Here is a 24273-nt window from a genome sequence, read left to right on the forward strand (position 1 = left end):
TTCTTCTATACTTTTTTTTTTTCCAAATACAATTGGTAAATGAAAATCATTTGTTCCACAGGCTACATTAAAGTACTTTTTCCAACTATGAACAACATACGTTAAACATATCAAAATCAACATAAACATTTACAATACATAAAATAAGAAAAAAATGATGTAGACTTGTATTGAGCTGAGCAGGGAGACCCTGGAGCTGCTGGACCGGGATGGGCTGCCCCTGGTAAGGCCTCCTGCTGGTGGGACATCATCTGGGATGGTCTCCAGAGTGGTTGAGTGCATATTTCCACTATCCACTAAGTTGTCTACCAACAGGTTTGCAGGGCTGATTCAATCGACGGCTCCCATGTCACTGAGGGTTTTTTTTTCTTTTCTTTTTTCAAAGAGTATATTTCTGAAAAAAGTACTTGTAATAACTACTAATACTGCATTGGGGGAAACCTACTAAAACCTTAGTTAAGCAAAATTATATTGCATACTCTAATGTACTTAAAGTATCAAGAGTAAAACTAGAGGTATGTATTCTGCAGGGGAAAAAACTCCTTGTCAGGGTTTTTATTATAGTTGTGTATTTATATTATGCTACTACTGCATTTTTCTTCTGAATATTTTCAAGGTTGTTACATTATTGTTTAATCATGTGTGTGGGGAAAAAAGTACTTCAGTAGGTTACTTCACATTTGTACGTGAATACTGAAACGAAATATGCAGTTCCGAAAATTAAAGAAACAAAATGTAGGTCTATTGTCACAATATTAACAAATTGTTGCTAACTACAGCGTCCTATACAAAGGGCGCATCTGACGTGCTCGGACCGGTCTAGCCTACGGAGGATTGTTCTTGTCTCCTGGCAACTGTGACAGCTGCCGGTGACGAGCGCGAGAAATACTGGACTTTTTTATATTCAGTTGGGTTTTATATTTAAACCGAAAATACATGACCTGGCTGCGCCGGGGCTGAAACATCCTCACCATGTCCTCCAGTAAAATATAAAACATAAAAAATACAAAAGCCAATTCTGGCTCCATAGCTGTTTACTCAATTAGGCTATCAAATGAATTATCAGGTTCGCAGCTGTCCTCTCGCACCGCTGCTTGGCACCGGGTTGCGCAATTAGGAAATCCTACGAAGGCTACATGGTGCGTCCTTAGAAGGACGCATATAGGCTGCATCCTTGAAGTATTCAGTCCTTCGAAGAATGCAGCCTTCACGTTGGAACACAGCTATCATGTTCAAAACGTCCCCCACGCTAGCGTTTCTTCTTCTCTTCTCTTTCCATGTCCGTGGCGGCGCTAAAGCAAGTCGGTAACAGCGCCACCTGCTGTTGTGGAGTGCGAATTACATGACCGTTTACTAGCATGCGTGTGGATCTGAAGGCATTTGTGTGTGGATCAGCAAGGCAGAAAATTAGTGCCAAAAGTCACGTGACAGTTTTTCGTACTTGTAGAATTTTGTTTTGTACTTGTAGAATTTTGTTTTGTACTTGAAGGATTTTGTTTTGTACTTGGAGGATTTTGTTTTGTACTTGAAGGTTTTTTTTTACTTGAAGGATTTTTTTTTGTACTTGAAAGATTTGAGTTTGTACTTGGAGGATATTTTTGTCATTGAAGAAATACGTTTCTTTGTATATGTAAAACATACTGTATTTCTTTGATAGGTATGTTTTTTATTTGCAGAACAAAATGCATTAGTTTGTGAGTGATGTTTTATATTTGCAAACCACACTGAGTTTGTTTGTGAATCGTTGGGTGTGAGTAAAACACGTTTTGTGTGTGTGTGAGGTTTTGGCATGATTCTAACTCCATAATTTTCTCCCATTCACTTGCATTGACGATTTTTCAACCTAGAGGTCCAGTGGGGTTAGCGGAAGGGGCGGGACTTACCAGCTCTTGCTCGACCCTCCCTTCTGTGCTTCCTGAAACAGTCATTAACGCCAGACTGAATTTACCCACCTGTCCAGCAAAACCAGAGAGACCTGAATGTCGGATTGGAAGCCCAACAGGTGTTAGCCTACACCAGAATCTGTGACCGTCGTGGGCGCGGTTGTCACTGTGCTGCTTTATCTACGCAAACAGCTTAACTTCTGACTATAAGCGAAAGGTGAGGTATTTACGAAACGTTTGTTTAGAAATGATGGTTATTTACACAATAAATGATTATTTGCTTGCCCAGATTGAGCTCAATGTGTTTTTTTTTTTTTTCAGAGTAGCCGACTACGTGTGTTTCCGTGTTTAATGTTTATGTTCTCACACGAGAAGAACGGCCCTGACGTCCGTGCACGTTTAGGAAAAGTTTTTTTCTTTTCAGTTTTGCTATTCAGAATAATATGTTATAATTGGATATTATTTTTGTATAATAATTGGATATTATAATTGAATAATCCATACATTCATTATGAGTGAAATAGAGGAGGGTAACAGAATTTGGTGACCTTTAAAATAGCCTTATCAGATTTGGTGACAGTATACTGTATGTCTGTTTGTCTACAATGTCACATTGTAGTACCCTCCCACACCGCCATACATGTCTTTCATTGACTACTGGTTTCACAAATTAAACATATCCTATAAAATAATATGGAATTATAACATATTATTCTGAATAGCAAAACACACTGAGAAAAAAAAAACTTTTCCTAAACGTGCACGGACGTCAGGGCCGTTCTCTTCTCGCGTGAGAAACACGAACACGGAAACACACAACGTTAGTCGGCTACTCTAAAAAAAACACACACACAAAAAAAAAACACATTGAGCTCAATCTGGTCAAGAAAATAAACATTTATTGTGTAAATAACCATCATTTCTAAACAAACATTTCGTAAATACCTCACCTTTGGCTGTCAGAAGTTACGCTGTTTGCGTAGATCACGCACGCAGACACTTTTACATATGATTTAAGGGGAAAAAGACAAAAAACAATAAAAATATTTGTTATTTGGACATTAGAGGTGCCTTATTTAGAATTTTAAACCTACAAGTGTATTTTTATGATAGCAATAACTGTAAAGGGACTATTGTAATGGGGTAAATTAAATGTAGGCTAATATACTGTCAATTACTAAGCTCAGATTCATCTTACCAGTTAAAATTTATACTGTGCTTTTGTAATTATTTTTAATTTTGTGATTTTTAACTTCTGCTTTAAAAATCTTTTTTTTTTAGATTGTGTTCTAATGTTCTTCTAATAATCATAAACGTACTACAGTTGCCAAACAAAACCAGAGAGAAATGTATTCATAAATCTTTAAAACGATCTAATTAAATCTTGGGCACAAAACATTCAGCCAGTAAAGAAAGAAAGAAAGAAAGAAAGAAAGAAAGAAAGAAAGAAAGAAAGAAAGAAAGAAAGAAAGAAATCAGTCAGTCAGTCAGTCGATTTTCTGTATACTGTGTATTTATTTTTGAACTAATAGTGTGGGGAGTGGAGAAGAGAGAAGCATGAAGAGGGAAGTTAGCTAGAGGAGAGATGTCCTAGACAACGACTAACGTTAAATTATCTTGAATTTTGATATGACCGACACACGACCAAAGAGACGACGTTCCGATGAACAAATAGCAAAGAAGAGGGCAAAAGGAGAAAGAGCGCGCGAAGCCTTCGAAAGGTGTGACCTATTTTTTTTACAGTCTAGGGGTGTGACCAGAGCCGGTTCTAGACATTAGGAGGCCCTAGGCAAAACTCATGTTGGAGGCCCCCCACCCCCAATAAAAAAACACTTGAAACAAATATGATTCCTAACCTTTTTATTTATACAACATTTAATTTTAAAATCAGTATATTTTTACTTACACAGTACATAAGTTTGGACACATTACTATTTTTAATGTTTTTGAAAGAAGTCTCTTATGCTCATCAAGCCTGGATTTATTTGATCAAAAATACAGAAAAATAATATAGTGAAATATTATTAAAATTTAAAATAATGGTTTTCTATTTTACTATACTTTATATTTCTGTGATGCAAAGCTGAATTTAGTGCCACGTGATCATTCTGATTTATTATCAAATGTTAGAAATGGTGCTTAATATTTATTTTATAACCTGTGATACTTTTTTTCAGGATTTTTGATTATTAAAAAGTTGTTTTAAAAAAGTCTTCACTATCACTTTTTATATATTTAACACATCCTTGCTGAATATTCCTGTTTTTTTTTTCTGTTTTTTTTATCAAATAAATGCTGGCTTGTAGAGCATAATAATAAACTTCTTTCAAAAACATTAAAAATAGTAATGGGTCCAGACTTTTACCGGTACTCTATGTACATATTAATCAAACTTTATCTAAGATAATCTCTTTTTTGTTTAATGAAGATGTTATTGTTGTTGTTGTTTTTTTGCTGTTTTATTCAATTTATTCACAGTTCCAGAATCACACTTCAGTAGATGAGCATAAGTGCTTTTATATTGCATTGCCACCTTAAATATGCTATACACAAATCAAGTGGAAGAGAAAGACACGATCGCTACTGAGCAGAAAAAAATATATAAAGTGATATTATTGGCGTAATGTCAGGAATCTAATCATCAGCAGAATTTAGAAGATAGACCCATAGATATGAGATCCTTTAGACTATTTGAAACATTTAAAAATGTTGTAGTGTATTGGCTTTTTAACTTAGAATACAGACGTCTTGTCTTTTAATTTTATAGCTTTTTTACTAGTCAGCTCCCGACGCGATGTTATTCATTGTACGCGCAAATTCAAAGCGTCGCGTCTGGGCACGTTAATGACGCTCGCGCTCTTTTAAACTCGTAATAAAGCGGTGAATGATTTTTCCAGAAATGACGCTGATCTACAGTACAAGTTTATATTTAGAATACATTGCAATCACTCCAAAATAGATGACGACAACTCACACACCTGCATTATGAGCTGTGCTTCTTTGTTTGCTTATTAGGCTTTTGCCTCGCGCACCTGATGGATGCGTTCGTTACACATACTTTCAGAAGCCGGCACCCGCTTTGTAACGGACACATTAATTGGTTTAACTGCAGTAATGTAACAGTCTATGGTTAAGATAAACATCGTCACTATTTTTAGTTAATTAATAAATATTGAAATAAATTGTAGATAGGACATTTGTACTTTTTTTTTTTTTTTTTTTTTTCTCTGTCTGGGCCCCATCCCGCCAATCGGGCCCTAGGCACGTGCCTAGTTTGCCTTTGCGTTAATCCGGCTCTGGGTGTGACCGTCAAAATCTGTGACCGTAGTGGGAGCGGTTGTCACTGTGACAAAAAGTTTTAGTGGCTAATGGATTTCCACCGCCAAAAAACGCTTGCTGTAGCTCTGTTACAAGATTTATTTACGGAGAAGAGAAAAACACCCGTAGTGTTTGGGTGCACACCCATCCTTCATGTCTTTTTCCATGTTGCTGCGCCTGGAAAAAAAACGAGCGCGTCGCTTCAATTACCAGTCTTCATTTAGTCAGGTCTTAAAAAAGATTTTACCTTCGTTCATTTCCAGAAACGCTGGCCGCATAAAGTTATTACAAAGTAGCAAAAAAGTATCGAAGTCGCTCGCCAAGAGGCAGTTCACATATCGCGTCTTTTTCGCGCTCAAGTTCATTCAAATGTAGGCGCGCGTGCACACGCAATTATCTAGACCAGCCTTTCTCAAAGTGGGTGCCGCGGCACACTGGGGTGCCCCCTGACCGTGTCAGGGGTGCCGCCAAAAAATTACGTAGGATAAAAAAAAATAAAAAATCTGACATTTCATATATAAATATATTTGAATTTACATAAATACATTCTTCTTCTTTTAACCCTTTCGCACGTACGATCAGTCTAGGCTGGTCCCTGGAGCACCGGTGTGATTAGAACGGTCAGCGCATGACGTGATCAACTGCTAAATTCAAATGTGCTTTCGCGCGTTGGCTGGAGCTGAGCCAGAGACAGGCGCGCTCAGCTGTCATATATCACAACTTTTCAGTGTTTTCATCCACATAATGTTTGTTTTAGGTTTCAGACATAATTACTAAAAAAACAATATATTTAGAGTTTGTAAAATACACACTGATGTCAAAGGAAGAGGCAATAATAATAATTTATATTATAATTAGTTTTATTCATATCAGATTGATACACATTGTGTAAGTAACTTTAAAATTTACTCTATTCTTCTCCCAGTTCACCAGCCACTTACTTTTATGTATTTCGGGAGAAGTGGATGAATTCACTTGTTGTAAATCCAACAGATCTGATTCTCTGAACTGCGTCTGCGGCACAAACTAACATGGCGGCGCCCATCGCGCATACAGCTCAACTAACGCGATCGTTATAATGGTGTTCAAAAAACAAAACACTTCCACTTGCATATTTTTGACAATCGGAATATCAGATATTTCATGCCATATCTAACAAATTTGTGAATATTTTGAATAAAAAAGTAAAAATGACATAAAAGCAGATCATAATTCGTTCATCTCTGTTGTTGCTGCGGTGTGTCACGTGACAAGCAATGACGCGTCACCATGGAAACCATAAAGTGACACGGTCCCCTTGAAAAACTCACGCTGGGGGGGTCAGCCAGAATATATTAAATTTACGTGTGAAAGGGTTAAACATATTATGAAAGGATTAATAAAATTGTCAATTCATTATATATATATATATATATATATATATATATATATATATATATATATATATATATAGATATATATATATATATATATATATATATAGATATATATATAAAATTTGCATTTGCATTTGGGTTATGCAGTGTTTTTAAATTATATTTTACACTGGGGTGCCTTGAGATTTTATGCACTTTTGAAAGGTGCCCTGACTGAAAAAAGTTTGAGAAAGGCTGATCTAGACTAGATAAACCTGGATCAAATTAGTGAAATTGCGTGAACTTCAATTACCTTTTATAGAACCACTTTAGCCCCAACTTATTTGTTAGGCTCATTCAAGTCCGGTTTTAGAGTTTAATCCGCGTCTTTTATGGAACAACCCTCAGGAGTGTGGATCAATCAATAAGTATCTAATTATACAATGAGTTGGGATAGAGGGCGGGGATAAAAAAATAAATAAAAAAAACTTTACCCATCACACCCTATAATAAAGTCCAGTTTCCCCTAAATAAAATGAGTTCTCTCACCTGTTCTCTTTGGCTCATACTTAGGGTTGTTTTTAAAGTGAGTCCCTGCACCCCTTGCTCCTTCATTTTATTTTCCATCAACTCTCTCTGCGTCTTATATTTTCTTTTACTGTCTATGTATATTTTCTACAATGTAGAATGACATGCTCCACAGATTCCTCTTCATGGCAATCCTCACATAGATCAGTCTGACGTTTTCCTATAATTTTTAATGTTTTATTTAGAGCACTATGTCCCAACCTTAACCTAGTTAATACAATTTCGAACGTTCCCTCTACCTCCATCTTAGCAACGCAAACAGGAAGGACTAGAGATTTAAAAAAAAAAAAAAAAAAAAAAAAACACACTGAGATGGTGTATGGCCAGTATTTTTATCAGACAGAAAACAGAATGTGTTAACATGTATTGACATTAGCACATTTTTAGCGCTTGGCTAAAACAAAACCTGCATTCCATGAAATTCCCCTTTGAATTCGTGTCCTCATACATTCAGTTTTGCCATTACTTTACTAGAACTGCTTTATTAAAACAATATGTCTTTAATGTTTTCTTTTTCAATTATGCAATAATGCAAAGACCCAAAACTATTAGGCTACATTTATATATATATATATATATATATATAAAAAAACTCTTTTATATACTTTAAAACACATTTTAGCCAGAAACATACACCTTTCTCACAATCTCAATGAGTTTTGGACAATAACATTTAACTACAACCAAACAAGACATCTGTGGAGATTTACAGATGTATACGTCTTAATGTTTACATCTGTATTCTTTAAATAACCGTACTTGTGCACAATACACATCAGCAGTACAAACAGAAAACCATACACTGTGTAAACTATGACCAAAAGATTGCCAGGTTTCTCTTCAAAACTTCATTGTTTAATCAACAAGGACATACTTTAGGTTCATATTAATTTCAGTGTTTGATATGCAGAAGCATTATGGTTCATTACATAATTTGCTTCCAAGCAAAAAAAAGTGTTGGATCAAAAAAATACAAGCAAAGATAAACCAACATAACACATTTGTTTGGCTTGTTGGTAACTGAAGCAGCATCTTTAATTAGTGCATTTATCTCGCTTCCTTTAAAAACACCTCTACTGTTCTCTGTGTGGACTGGAAAACTGAACCACAGCATATTTGGCATTAGTCATCCAGTGCGGATCCTGAGAGTTGAGCTTCTCTGCCTGGCCCGGCTGTAAGCCCACCTGAACATCAGCCTTCAGTGTCCTAAGACTACAGAGAGGGGCAGGCTGGAACCCCCTCAACGCCCGATCGAACGGAACCGTGTGCTCCCACTTCCTGTCGCCAGTCAGCTTCCTGTAGTTCAGGTCTCCTTTGAAGAGAATCAGGTCAGAGCCCTGGAGCGTGCTGTAGAGATCAGCTGCATCCAGCGCCATGTCGCAGAACTCATGGGGCATGGTCCAAAAAGGGTGGTCATGGTAGGACCAGGTGCCATCCTTCATGAAATGCTTCCATTGGACACCGCTAGCTGACATCCACTTGTGATTGGCTGCCACGGTCTGCATGATGGTCCACTCAAAGTCTTGTTTGGTGACGTCTGAGACGAACCATGGGAAGGACTTGCCATGAAATCGGATTTGCTTGGCTAGTCCGGCAGAAACAAGGAAATCAGCAAGGACCAGATCGGTAACAAGCTCAAAACCAGCATTGTCTAAAACAATGTCCACTCTTGCATGCTTCTTAACTGCGGATCCGGACCCTTGAGCAGCAACCAGCGTTGACCAAACCATGTTGGAGTCATCCACTAGGATGAAGCGCTGGAGATCAAGCAGAGAATCGATGGGACTGGACCTTTGAGAGTTGTCCTGACCGGCAGAGATGGACAGATCACACTTGTTTCCCCACAGAGAGACCTACAAAATACACAATAAACAAGATTATGTGACATTACGTTATCCCCAACAGTCTAATATCAATAACGTAGACAAGCACATGCTGAAAACAACAGCCACCCCAAGGCATGTTACTTGGCACCACAAACTTGATGTCATTTTGGTTAACAAGATTCTTTGTTCTAAATTAAAGATGCGAGTCATTAAGTTAATGGTTACGGCTTAGTGAAATCAATTTTTCTTGTTTTTGGTGTTGTGTTCTTATGCCATAGAAACATAAACATGTCACATAAACATTTGTTTTTAATCATTGAATTATGCTGCAGCTAAGAGCATGGACATACTAACCTGAAGCAACTTGAGAAAGTTCTCTCGCAGCTGCATCTCACTCATGTTCTCCATGTTGGTTATGAGCTCCTGAAGGTATGTACAGAGGCATTTAATCGCTTGTTGAGATTCAAAGAAGCTTTGCGTCTTTCCCTCTTTAAAGCCATCAAAGTTACCCATTGGTGGACTTTAGGAAACAAAGTAAAACAAACAAAATAAATGAATTTTACAATTCAAAATGTATCAATGCAACAGAGAGTATTTAAATCAATTACCCTTGATTTAACAAAATATAAAAAATAAAACAACTTAAAGCACATTTAAGATAACACTTGAAATGATTATTTGGTTTAAAAAAAGACACTAATTACTAATTACTATGCTATAGTATTTCTAAAGCAAGCCATACTTTTTTTATTCATCACAATTTTATTTAATTTAGAGCTGTTAAGTACAATCATGTATAGTCATTTTTAAAGGAGAACTCCGGTCAATTTTAACATTGAGCTCATTTTTTTTTTGTAAATTTGGAGAGCTGTCAATACAGAGAACAACGACAAAAATCGGTGTTGCCTACACCGTGTTATCCTCTTTTTAAAATTTGCACCCTGTTGACTTCAATGGGGCAAGTTTTAAACCTGCTTTTAGCCTCTTAACATCCTTGATGTGTCATTACAAGTGCACAGCCATGTGAGTGATTCCTTCCGAGTGAACACCGGTGAATCTGACTGCAGTAGATGTGAACGATATTAATAAAAATTATGTTATTTCAGCCAGCGCACACATATATTTTCTTCCTGTTTTCAGTCGAAGTCCATAGTAATCGATTGTCGAGTTCACGCGCGTGATCATAGGTAACTAAACCTATGCGTGTGAACTCGACAATCGATTACTATGGACTTCGACCGAAAACAGGATGTAAATACAGGTATGTGCGCTGGCTGAAATAACATAATTTTTATTCATATCTTTCACATCTACTGCAGTCAGATTCACCGGTGATCACTCTGAAGGAATCACTCACATGGCTGTGCACTTGTAATGACACATCAAGGATGTTAAGAGGCTAAAAGCAGGTTTAAAACTTGCCCCATTGAAGTCAACAGGGTGCAAATTTTAAAAAGAGGATAACACGGTGTAGGCAACACTGATTTTTGTCGTTGTTCTCTGTATTGACAGCACTCCAAATTTACAAAAAAATTAGCTCAATGTTAAAATTGACCAGAGTTCTCCTTTAATGGTCTTCATGATTTAAAAAAAACAACGATTTTTTTAAGATTGTCTCTTTAAAAAAATTGTGATTAAACAGGTTATAAACTCAGTATTGTTATTTTAAAATACAAAAAAAAGTTGTTGTTTTTTACTATTAGATGCTAAAGTTAATCTAAACTTAAAGATGCTTTGATTTTTTAGTAAAATTGTGACAGTATTAATTTCCCTCAAGTATAATTTCTCTGGCCTTTTTTTATTTAAAATTGTATTCATTATGTATTAAGCTGATTTGTCTTACTTCATATTCAGAGCCTCTTGGATCCTGCGGTACATGTAGCACTCCATATAAAGCCATGATGACTTGAACCAGCTGACAGGCTGCCCGTCCTCCATCAGGTCCTGCTGTCTACCCATGTATTCATTCCAGGCCTCTGTGTCCTCAGCATTATCAGTCAGAAGCAGAACAGGTTTGTCTGTCTGCAGTTCATTCCTCAGCTTGGACAGGAAGGAGATGGCCCTCTTCTCTGCCTGGATGCCCTCCTGATCAAACACATTATCTAGAAGTTAAATCTGAGAAAACTGTCAGAACAGGCTTATTTTATGAATAACATAAGAAAATATTGAATATTGTAAAAATGTTGAACGTAACGAATGAAAAATCATACATACCTTTCCATATTCTTTGAAGAAACTTTCTTTATTACGATGTAAAGAGTCTACCACTTTTGTGAGTATGGTTGGTAGTCTATCTCTCACAGTCAGATAGGCAAAGGACCTAAAAATAGCAAATCATTAAATATTTAATGTGTAATTATTATTTAGTTATTAAAAAAAAAAAATTCTATGATTCAGACAAAAAGAGATACATTTATTATGAAAAAAAAAATAGCTGTAATGCAAAGAGACATAACTTTCACAAGCACTAGTAATTTGAGGAATAAGAAAGAAAGGCTTTCTTAACTTCCCTCTTCATGCTTCTCTCTCCTCCACTCCCCACACACCCCTTTCATGTGCACGCGCACTAACCCCCCCCAACCCCAAATCATTCTTGTCGGTTATTGGCTGGAACACTGTTTGTTATGTTTCGTGGTTCAGGTTGGGTCAGTTTGTTTTTGTTGCCGTTTGTGGAGCCTGGGCTGCCTACAGAGACCGCGTTTATTTACAGTGTGTTCAGGGGACAGGCAGCTAGCGGATAGTGAGGAGATGTTTGCTGTATGTGACAAAAATGTTTCAGCCTAAAAAACACGTGACATCACTTAGAGCACCTTTAACGGCGGTTGGCATCCATCTTATTATTGGTGCAGCCGCCACCATCTGTTCAGGAGTGTGGATCAATTTATACAATGAGTTGGGATAGAGGGCGGGGATAAAAAAAAGAAAATAAAATTACTTTACCCATCACACCCTATAATAAAGTCCAGTTTCCCTTAAATAAAATATTAGTTCTCTAACCTGTTCTCTTTGGCTCATACTTAGGGTTGTTTTTAAAGTGAGTCCCTGCACCCCTAGCTCCTTCAGTTTATTTTCCATCAACTCTCTCTGCGTCTACAATGTTTTCTACAATGTAGAATGACATGCTCCACAGATTCCTCTTCCTGGCAATCCTCACATAGACCAGTCTGATGTTTTCCTATCATTTTTAATGTTTTATTTAGAGCACAATGTCCCAACCTTAACCTAGTTGACACAATTTCCTCTCTCCTGTTTTCACTTCTTACCTTATTTACTTTGATACTGAAAAGTGTGCTAATACTGATAATCTTATTATTATTATTATTATTTTCCTTTCACACACACACACACACACACACACACACACACACACACCCACCATGATATTGGTAATTTACAGGTAAGGTTACAACTTCCTATACTGGAAATTTGCCAGAACTGATTCATGGTAGTTTTGAAAATGTCCTTTTCACACATGATCTATAAACTGTAATTTACCAGTAAAGACGGTGCGTGTGAAGGGGATTTATGATGACAGGCTGTCAGGCTGCCTATTTGACTAAACCAGAGAATGACTAAACGCAGCATGCATTCATTGCAGTTGAACAACACGATTAATTTCTTGCCGTAGCCTAATTATACATAACTGACGTCAATAGTGAGCATGGAAGCTAAACTATATGATTATAAAGACATACCCCTCAAATTTAGCAGAGAGTGACAACGGGGGGAACGTTCCCTCTACCTCCATCTTAGCAACGCAAACAGGAAGGACTAGAGATTTTCAACAAACTTTATTTAAGAACGATTGGTGCCCAATTAACAATGTAATGTAAAGGTATAAAATAATTGATTTCACTCTGTGTCCTTCACTCGCATATCGCGGCAACACATTAAATCACACAAATGAGCATGGTATTTGTTTTTGTTTTTACGAGGAATTATAAGCCAATTTGAGTTGTCAGTTTCTCGTCATTCTCGTGATCGTTGACACTACTGACCTCTAGTGGCCGGTCTGTGTAAGCCATGTTGGTCACACAAACAAATCAGACATGACAATATTCAGATGCGTAGTATTCACAAAGTACATTGTGACTTTGTTTATTTAATATTAATCAAATTCAAAGCCTGCACAGCCGAGAAAAAAAAAAAAATTAACCAGATGGTTTGTAGCTGGTCTCTCAGCCTGGTGTGTTGGCTGGTTTCAGAGGGTTTTGGGCACTTTTCAGCTGATCAAGCTGGGTGACCAGCCGGCCACAGAGCTAAACAAAAGCTTATCCAGAAAAGACCAGCATAGTCTGGTTTAAACGTTTTCAGCAGGTTAGTAGTCTCAGGATATCATTTTCATGAAAGAGAGACCTTAAATATGGATCTAATGGGTTGTTACTTATTAACTGTCATTGATTTAAAAAAAGATAAATCATCTAATATACATGTATGAACATGTTGCTCGCTTGATATGGGTACTATACTAACTTACTAAACAGTTACATTTTATTATTGTGTCTACAGACAGACAATTCTAAACCATATTTTAGGATGCTAATGTGATTTTGAGAAATTGGAAACAGAAACCATATAGTCCAGATGCCGTTATCACCCCACCAGACCACATGTCCCTAACAGACAGCTTGTTTTCTCTGTATGGAGACACCACCCCTCAACTTCCCTTTCCTTTTTTCGCAAACCCACAACTTAAAGTTGGCATCCTCATTTTGCTGTCTTAAACTTCCAAGGCTGTAGACTACTCTTTTATATTTTCTAAAAAATTTCTCACAATTCTTGCATGAATTTGTTCATGTGATTCCCCAGTGTTATTCATTTCCTGACATCTTTAGCAGGCCTGGTCAAGCGAGCTCACATCCTGTTCTGTTCCCCTCAGCATGGTGAAAGCTCAGAAACTCTGGAAAGGAAAATGTAAATCTTTTCAACTCTTGCACTGTTTAGAATGGAACTAGTGATTTTCTCAAGGTAGCGATTCTTAAAAAAGATATTCTGGAAATTAAATTTACTCCTCTTACAACAAAATGTAGCTATTTAAAGGCTAAATGCATTTAAAGGCATTATATCTAACGTATAGATAAAGAACCTCAGGATGGTCCAAATTATTACATTAAAATGAATTGATTAGAGAGAACATAGAATAAGGATCATCTTTCTGGTATCATAAGGAAACATTTTTATTCAGCAACCTTAAGATAAAGAAAAAATTCTGCTTTTTTATTGAGGTATTATGGTAAGATTTTCAAACAAGTATATTTTAAAGACTTGACCAAGAAAATGAATATGACTCTTACCATTTTTATAAACAATGTTTAATTGTTGCAAATACATAAAAAGATGTAAACCAATGGAGGACTAAACCTGCAAAAATTTCAATAAATGAATAAACAGATGGTCTTCTCAGAATATTTTTTTTTATTCATTTTGTTAATGGAACAATATTTTAAATAAGTTAGGGTTAAAAATGCGACTAAACTTATTTTACACACACCTATATATATATATATATATATATATATATATATATATATATATATATATATGAAGAGTTCAGATGCAAAAGTCTGAAATGTTCTTCTAAAATGATAAATTTTATCAAGCTCGTATATTTAAGTTCAGTAATTTCACTTTAATGGCAATGAAAATTACCTATTAATTGTCATTTAAGTGAAACTACTGAACTTAAATATACGAGCTTGATAAAAATGATCATTCTAGAAGAAAATTTCAGATGGCACTTAAGAGGCTTTTGCATCTGAACTCTTCATACACACACACACACACACACACACACACTCAATTGTGAATAAATAAATAAATATGGGTTTATTTATTTGTTCGCTATTTAAAAAAAAAAATCCATTAATATCCCAATGTTCTTTTTAGGCTTAATAATGAGTTTTTAAATTGATAATATTTTTTAAAAAATAATAATAATATGCCTCATTAAGTTGATTGTGAAATCGTCGTTCTTCGAATAATACGCGCGTTTCTCTTGGCTGTAATAAAAGTGCTCAGTCTGTCAACTGAAATGCAAATAGCCCTGCTGCATGTATCTGTCTCGATACGTTATCTTCATGTGGGGGTGGGTAGCGTGACCTACGGCTATCCAACTCCACTAAAATCCGTTTATGTGTAACGTTCACCAACGATCGTCGCCCCTGAATGATAGCTCAACATTCATCTCCGCCGCACCGTGAACACATGAGGAGAACGACAGACACGCATATCGTTCGCCAGTTCACTCATTTTAGCTGCTCTTAGCGCCAAAGACCGTTTGTTTTAGCATCCCAGGGAAGTGGGTTTTACAACCGCTGTTTTAAGCCCTTTTAGACAGTCATGTGATTGTAACGTAACCCGACCGGAAAACACCGACGACCATCGCCGCCAATGCTGCGTTTGAGAGGAACAGAGCAGCTGCGAGCCCAACGGACAAGTCCCCCGGTACCAGACATCGACTCACCGAACTCCACACGCTCTAGCGGAGGAAAGGTACGTGCGTGTTTACACTAGTCAACCTTTATCGTTAACTGTTCATTTGTTGTTTTTAGTTTAGTTTATTTATTCGGTGACCACCCCTTCCCCCCGTGTGTGTGTGTGTGTGTCCGTTTCACGAAGCTCCGTTTATTTTCGCTTCTCGTCTCTGATAATCGCTAAGCTCCGTTCGGGGTTTATATCGTTGTTATTGTTGTGAATGTACGCTATATTCGAGATTAGGTTGCTGGATCATGTGCTTGTCGAGCAGCGAGCGTCTGCGCGTGATCGTATCAGTCATCACGTTTCAGTTTTTGACGGTTTATTTTCTATTTGCGAAGAAAAACAGATTGCGGAAGTGGTCGGTCTCTGCGGGAGATCTGTCCGTTCCACGTGTCTCCGTAGTGGGAGGAGCTAGTTTACAAACCACAATGAGAGCAAGTTGAAGCTGTAGCGATTGGTTTAGATCTGGAGTTATGAGGAACTGCAATGCTCATTTGAAATATGTTTCGGTACCAGGAAACACCTGTAAGCGGTTTATAAGTGTTCTTGCATAAAATCTGTCATGTCATTGTTTGTATATTCCGTCAAATTTCGATGATTGCTGAAAGCTGGGTGACTTATTGACTAAGAAACTAAAGTTAAAGGTCCACTCGATAAGTTTTGCGAATTCGAAGTTTTAGACCAACAAGAAATGAACAGACCTTTATGAAGTATTAGAAATTATGTACACCCATTCGACATTAGTCTTCTAGAAAAAACAGTATTCTACTTCCTCATCAGTGTTGCCAGATCTCACAAAAATAAATAAATAAATAAATAGTATTACTATCTAAGCCTAAAATAAGCAGTTTTCCTCACGAACAATAGGCCTAAACAGTCGAGCTCAGTTTTTGAACAGCCGGTGACTGCCATATTTAATTTATTAATTTACCAAAAATTAAAAATGTTTCGCATTCAACTATCTAATGAAATTAATGTTTTTCTCTCTCGCGCGCTAACACACATGTAGACATATAATCGGGGTAAGAAAGAGAAAGCTAAAACAAACTCAGGGGATTAATCATGATATTATGTAGAAAGCTCCTAGAACCGCAGGTGACAACAGTGGTCGGTCATACTTTCGTGCAGTACCCAAGTAATACCCAATTCGGGAAAGAATAATAGAAATAAAAAATAATGCTAAAAACCGCAACCCATTTCCTATATAAGTGACATTAAAAAACAAGAACAAAGTCGCTTATAAAAAAGCGGACATGGCAACACTGTTCCTCATTGGTGCTGCCATATTGACATCACATGACCAAATGCGATGAGCAGTAAAGATCCACAGTCGGTTTTACAAAGTAAAAATCCCATTAATGTTCTCTGTATGGGAATTGATTCTTATATTTATATAATATAGAACATACTTTTTAACAGTTGCTTTATATATAAATATATAATCAGCATCTTTAAATAAGTAGGCTAGTATTATATTTCCCCCCTTTGTTTTTAATTTGACTAAATTTAATTCGCAATGCTTCATGGGATTGTAATTCATTCTCTCATTAAAGCAGTTAAATACACCATTTTCTACCTTTTTTCTTTTAGTCCAATTTTTAAATACCATTTTTTGCTTCAGTTCAAAATTTGTAATGTTTTATAAACCTCATAGCTGCTATAAAGAAAAAAATATTAACCAAACCAACCACTTTCAGACCATGTTCAACGTTCTTTACAAAGCAACCAAACATGATTAATTTTCTGAAATCATTTTTTAAGTGTATGTGTTGAAGAAAAATGATAATGAACAAAAAGATAAACAAACTGCTTTGGTGTGAAGCACAAACTTCATTCATCCTGGCCAGTAAGTCTCAGTATTGTCCAAAATCACTGATGGGATTGGGTGATTGAAGAAGAGCCATCTTAATGTGAACGAAAGCTTTTTTTTTTTTTTTTAAGAAATGCTTTTTTCCCCCAGTCTTTACACACAGCTATGTGACGTTACAGCCCATGCATTCAAAGACCACTGACAGTGAGTCTGTAGACTCTACGGATGCATCCTTTCTCCACCCAAGAGCGGTTGTGTGGAAGTAGCCTCAGGAATGCTGTCTGAAGAGCCAGTCATGTGACACACAAAGCCTGTGATCAACCTTTAGGCTAATGGACATTCAAGGCACAGAGGCTGTTGAGCTGGTTCTGGTAGATGAGGGTTAATAACCTCAGGGATCAGGGTTCATTGTTCAAAGGTTGCCTCAGATGTTTGGCCCTTGGCTGTATCTGACCGCTCTGTTGGGACTGTTTTCAGGGTTACAAGTCTGAGTGTCTTTTTGCAAGCTGAATAACCAGTTAGTTGTCTTAAATATCTTTTCTAATGAATCTTTCATATGATATGAAAATATTCAGATAATATAGTTTTCAATCCTATTGTTTCTTTACCCTAGAATTAAAACCTTTTCTATCATTTTATTCTATAAGAATACATTTAAACTGATTTGTTATAATTAGAGGTCTGAAAATGTTTCACAATATATCTTTGGAGAGGAAGAATATGAAAAGTTTCAAACAGAGGGTCAAAATGAAAACCACACATACAGCTTTTCTGTTTGTTAAATGTTTTGAGAATGCATACTCAGCGAAACTTTCCTTCAGCTTGATCAATAGGAATTGCTCAGTCTTAAATGTGAATGAGAAGTAGATTTGCCAGACTAAAGAAGCAATAGTGTTTAGGTTTTAGGCTTTAGTAAATGAAATGCTGTATCAGATTGCCTTAAAAGCACTGTAATTAAATTCTATCGCTTAAAGTAACAGCTCACATTCTCAACAAGCCGCACAGTTTAAGGTTCATGTTAGTAGCACATGGGGGAAGAGTTTGTGCCAAAGTGTAATGCTTGGGGTTAAGGGTTAAAGTTTGTTCAAATCCTTAACCTTAAGAATGGTAATATTACTGGTTGGTTGTAATATTCTTATGCTAAGTGTTCCTTAGAGTGAGCTTTCTGTTAATCCAACAGTGTTGAATTCATAATTACGGCTGTTCACTGCTGATTAAGTCCATGTCAACGGACAACTTAACAGCCTTCTTTCACTCAGTCTTTTTTTGGTGCATTGTGGTCTGTAGTAGACAGGAAGTTGACTGTCATCTCTGGCCCTTTCTGTGTAGGTGGAAGTATGGAGTTGGCCAATCATGGTCTTATCCTTCTTCAGCAGCTCAACGCACAGAGGGAGTTTGGCTTCCTGTGTGACTGCACGGTCGCCATCGGCGATGTTTTTTTCAAAGCACACAAGGCCGTACTGGCTGCATTCTCGAACTACTTCAGAATGCTCTTTATACACCAGGACAGGTAAAAGCTTTATATGTTGTCCAATTTGTGCCTAAGCTAGGGATGTGTTGATATGGTGAGGTGATGATAATTCTCATGTTATAACCAATAAATGACCAACTTTACAATTCTATACTTGTTTAAAAATAAAAATAAAACACTAACAACTAAAATCAATCATTTCCAATGCTACAATGAATTTAGGCATCACAATATTATAATTTGCTGTATAAAAATTGATAATCATTTTGAGATTTGCTAAAGGCTGGAACACTACACAAATGTTCAAATCAGAGCACAAAATTTAGAACACTAGGCATCATACACTTGCTGAGTTTGTAAATGATTACAGTGTAAAACTGTATCGCGTCGGAGCCGATAGCCTCGTGGTCAGCGCTCCGACATATAGCGCAACTGCACCTCGGGCGACCCGAGTTTGATTCCCGTCTCGAGGTCCTTTGCCAATCGTGTTCCTCTCTCTCTATTCTGTGCTTTCCTGTCTGATCTCTATACTGTCCTATCCAATAAAGCCATAAAAAGGCCAAAAATATAAACTTGGCATCATACACTACCTGACTTTCAAGCTGTCCCGAGAACACAACAAACTCGCGCAGACAGAAACATGTGCTTCATTGATAGGAGCCGCATGACAAATGAAAACAATGTGTTCTAAAATCAGCCCAAAATATTAAACCTGCTCGATAACCTTTTACTGGATAGAATCATTGTGTGAAGCTAAAGACACGAGTCTGTGCCCTTTTTATGCATTAAGTGATTTTCTGCAAAATCTTCACATTCCAACTGCCCAAAATCTGCAGAATGGCTCTGCCTTTTGGAAACTAACTCATCCAGACTGCAGATCGGGGCAAATATCTGGGCAAAAATTGTGTAGTGTATTCCAGCCTTAAAGATTACACTTATCATTATTATTGAATTAGTGTTTTTATATAATAAAGTTGAGCGTCATATGATGGCAAAGGTAATCTAAATGTAAAATGGAATACAGGAAATGACCATGCACAAATATCCAATATTGATTCAAGTATTTTTTTATTATTATTTTAAGGCACAATAATCACTTAAAGGGTTAGTTCACCCAAAAATATTTACCATAATTTACTCACTCTCAAGCCTGGCTCTTCCAATGGGAGTGAATGGCCTAAATATTCACTCCGAATAGTGAATAGTTTTTGGAGCTCCAAAAAACACATCCATCCGTCATAAAAGTAATTCATACGGCTCCAGGAGGTTAATAAAGTCCTTCAGAAGTGAAGCAATGTTTTTTTGGTTTTTTTTAGAAAAATATCCATATTCATAACTTTATAAACTATAATGACTTGCTTCCAGTAACGGCCGTACACGAGTGAACTCTGCCACGACCTACTGATGAACACGGAAGCGCGGAGGATAGAGCAAAACACCGGTCATGAATATTAATTCTAAAACAAGAATTTTTAAAGAGAAATCGCGTCTACTCTCACCTAAGCTTACGGTACTCCTACGTCCTACATCATAAGTCAGGTCAGAGGTCACTCTTCTGCCAGAACTCATCTCGCATGCGACCATTACCGGAAGCCAGTAGTTATAGTTCATAAAGTTATAATTATGGATATTTTTCTTACAAAGACGTCACTTCGCTTCAGAAGGCCTTTATTAACCCCCTAGAGCCGAATGGATTACTTTTAGGATGGATGGACGGATGTGCTTTTTGAAGCTTCAAAAACTCTATTCACTCATATTATAGAGCTTGGCAGAGCCAGGATATATTTTTTTAATATACCTCCGATTGTGTTTGGGTGAATTAAGTCATTTACACCTAGGATGGCTTGAGTGTGAGTACATTATGGTATAATTTTCATTTTGGGGTGAACTAACCCTTTAAAAAAAAAAAAAACCAATAAATATTTGTGCTAAAATTTGCTCTTTACTAATAAGCCAGTATTAAAGCACTTCCATAGCACAAAGATCAGTGTTTTTTTTTTTTTTTACGTTGAATCTTTGTTTCTTTGTCTTCTTAACCAGTGACTGCGTTCGCTTGAAGCCTGCTGACATTCAGCCCGACATCTTCAGCTACCTCCTCAATCTGATGTACACCGGCAAACTGGCGACACAGCTTATCGACCCAGCTCGCCTGGAGCAGGGCGTCAAGTTCCTCCATGCGTACCCTCTTATTCAGGAGGCAAGTCTGTCTAACCACCATGCAACTCAGACACACCCTGAGGTCAGCCTTCCACTGTCGTCCTCTCTCTATGGCATTCAGATATCAGACCAACAGGCCACACTCACAAACCGCCTCTCAGCGAGAACGCATCTCTCCTCGCCGTTCGACATAGAAGGTGGCGGTTTACTCGACGGTAAGGGCGTCACCGCAAACAAAGCTACCTCACTGACGCGGCCTGGATCTAAGCACAGGCACAGTCTGACAGAAACGGAGGTAGAAGCATCTGCGAGCATCAGTCAGTTTGTGAGGGAAGGGTCCGAGATGGAAACATCTGCAGGCGAGGCCCCGTCATGTTCCCTGAACACCAACACCATTCTGCATGTGAAGCCCAGCATCATGAGAAGAAATACCTCTCTGAGGAAGCATTATACGTGCCACGTCTGTGGGGGCCGCTTCACTCAGCGAGGAACCTTACGAGAGCACCTGCTTCTACACACTCAGGCTATGCTCCCCCTTGTGTTAGAGTCCGTCGGTGCGGCTTCCCCCATGGCGACTGGAGGTGCCGCCACACCAGAGGTGGAGGAAGTTCTCCGAGGCGGCGAAGCCTCCGCGGCCACTCCCATCATTGTGGACGCTGCCAGTGACAGCGAGCAGCATCTGTACTCAAAAGACTCGCCGCATCCTGAAACCGCCATGCCCATCCCGACGACAACTGCAATCAGCCTGTACACGGCGCAGCCCCAGGCGGACACGCCTCCTCCGTCCGATATTGCTGATATCGACAACCTAGAGGGTGCGGCTGACATGGAGCGGGAAGTGAAGCGGAGGAAATACGAGTGCTCCACTTGTGGCCGCAAGTTCATCCAGAAAAGCCACTGGAGAGAGCACATGTACATCCACACAGGCAAGCCGTACCGCTGCAGCGCCTGCGGAAAGAGCTTCTGCCGGGCCAACCAGGCGGCGCGGCACGTTTGCATGAATCTGAGCTCGGAGCCAGCGTACACCATGGTGGACCGACAGAGCATGGAGCTGTGCGGGGCAGATGACTCCAGCCAAATGGAGGCGCTGTTTCTAGGCTCGTCAGTGAGACCGTACAAATGCAACGTGTGTGAAATGACCTTCTCCAGCCCCAATGAGGTGATCAAGCACCTGTGCTTCAACCAGGGGGCGCTCTCGGGTGGAGCGGCCGGAGAAATGGGCGTCAGTGGGCTGAACAGTGACAACCTGGCCAAAGACGAAGGCTCGGATTCATCCAACGGTGGGCCGTTGATAACACCCATCAAAACAGAGGAAGTCTTTGTGGAGTAGCTCCATATTCATCCACTTCAAAATATAGTTTGTTTTTTAATGTATTGCATTTGAATTGTGGGTAAATTATGATCAGAAGTTAAGCTACAGATCGAAATTTCTGTTATATATATATATATATATATATATATATATATGTATTTTTTTCTGGGGATTTTACTTTTACTGAAAAGTACTGCTTCCTGCATTATTATTTTTTTAACACTCATACATTTGGTTTGTATATTTATAACAGATTTACTGTATGATTAGACCAACAAGTCAAATTCCTGCTTCATTCTGTATTTCTTTCAAGGGTTTTGTTGGTTACTCGGGTCATTTGCAGTTTTTGTTGCGGTTAAAGCTCTTCCTCTGTCTAACTGTACAGGAAAAGGATGTAGTGAACTGCTGGAATCCTGCGTTCATCTCAGTGCAGATCAGTCTAGGCTTCACATTCGGTTGGATTGGTAATTCAACAGAATACTAATAAAAATAATCCTTAGTTCATGAGCATAGCACCAAAAATGATTTTGTATGTCGCCTCCATGAAAAATTCGGTGTGGATATTGGTTTAAGAAATGTTTTTACTACCTCAACCGGTTTGGACATGCGATATCAGACTAACCTGAAATTTGCATCAAAGGTTCGAGGATCAAAGTCAACTTTATCTTCCAGTGCCTCTGAGGAGTTACCGTACACAGATCTCAAAGTTTTTCTTTCTGTTTCGAATTTCTTATTACATGCTTTGGGTTAGCAAGTGCAAGGTGCAATTGTAGATAACCTTCATTCAGTGCCAGATTACTTGTCGAACATAATTTATATTGGAGTTAATGTGACCCACGATATATTTCACATTTGTTCACGTTTACTACAGTACTTTTTGTGTGCCAATACCACCTAAATGATAAACGTCCATCCAGCGTAAAATTGTTTGGCGGCAACAGCAGCTCATCAGCAATCTGGTTGTTTTGCTCTCACTGTGGTTCAACATGTTTACAGTTGTGCTGTGTGTTTAATCAAAGTCGTTTCTGTGTGTGAAATTAGAAAACACTGTGGCCAATCGTACACATGTACATAATGTAGCTTGAAGGGAGATGTTTCTGTCACTGTTCCCAGCTTGAATTTTGCCATGAAATGATTTGCTCGAGTAGGCTCCTAATTTCCTTATTTTTGAGCCTTTTATGTACAGTGCTTTATTTACAAAAAAATGTATAATCTCAAAGGTTGTATATTGATCAATGCATTTACTGTAGAATATTATCCATTTTAGTGTAGCACAAGTGTCTGTATGTTTGTCCTCTCTGCATTGACGGTCTTTATGTTCTAATGAAACTGACAGTGAGGTCATGCTGTTAAAGCACTGATATCTACTAAAGATCCCTGACTACTCTGATTATACTTGTGCTATGTCAGGAAACATCTTTTTTTTAACCATTTTAAACCAGGGCAATTTACAATCAATGCTAAATATTTCTTCCATCTTGCTCCTTGTAAAGACATCCTAGGTATATATTTTAAGAGCACTGTGAGTTAAGTTACTACTGAATGGCTAGTTAGAGCCCAGGAAGGACCATTTGCTTTATTTTGTTACAAATCATTTTACATAATTTTTTTTTTTTTTTGGTTTTTAATTTGTGATGTTAATGGACAGGAGGCCTTGTCCAAATTATGCGTAATCATACATGCAATGGAATGCCTTTTTTTGGTAGTCTTGTTACAACTCTTTATTATTTGTACATATGCAAGTTGTTACCCATTGAGGCAGTTATAGGGAGGGGAGGAGAGGGGTAAAGGTGCCCCCTCAAACGCACAAACCCCAAAGCCAAGGCAAGTATACTGTGATCTCTCGCTCCTCAGGAACATGAATAGTTGTCTCTGGAAAAAATACTTCCTTTGCATTTTCATTGTGAATAATGATAATAAATACTTATGTTTTTGAAGTGTGCATGTTGCTTTCTTTAATATACACTACCGTTCAAAATTGGATAAATAAATAGAAAAAAGTGGTTATTTTAAATTGTAATATATCTATGTTTTTACAGTATTTCTATTTTTTAGAAAAAATAATAAAGGCCTTGG

General features: G+C 37.7%; 2 protein-coding genes across 2 annotated transcripts; one reads left to right on the forward strand and one right to left on the reverse strand.

The window, feature by feature from the left end:
• Nucleotides 1-7753: 7753 nt before the first annotated feature.
• Nucleotides 7754-12737, reverse strand: LOC308698467 (damage-control phosphatase ARMT1). Its single transcript, XM_081378563.1, has 5 exons — nucleotides 12666-12737; nucleotides 11185-11290; nucleotides 10814-11055; nucleotides 9325-9490; nucleotides 7754-8997 (listed from the first exon to the last, which is right to left on the reverse strand). The coding sequence occupies exons 1-5, from the start codon at nucleotides 12716-12718 to the stop codon at nucleotides 8218-8220; spliced, it is 1347 nt and encodes a 448-aa protein (XP_081234689.1). The 5' UTR covers nucleotides 12719-12737; the 3' UTR covers nucleotides 7754-8217.
• A 2480-nt stretch (nucleotides 12738-15217) lies between these two features.
• Nucleotides 15218-22342, forward strand: zbtb2b (zinc finger and BTB domain containing 2b). Its single transcript, XM_081378751.1, is given in 6 exon segments — nucleotides 15218-15462; nucleotides 15786-15866; nucleotides 15869-15889; nucleotides 15891-15894; nucleotides 18587-18767; nucleotides 20769-22342. Coding segments are annotated over 6 exon segments (1836 nt in total). The 5' UTR covers nucleotides 15218-15360; the 3' UTR covers nucleotides 22216-22342.
• The last annotated feature ends 1931 nt before the right edge of the window (nucleotides 22343-24273 follow it).

The sequence above is a fragment of the Scardinius erythrophthalmus genome (genome assembly GCF_964197995.2).
Source record: "Scardinius erythrophthalmus genome assembly, chromosome: 11".
NCBI lineage: Eukaryota > Metazoa > Chordata > Actinopteri > Cypriniformes > Leuciscidae > Scardinius > Scardinius erythrophthalmus.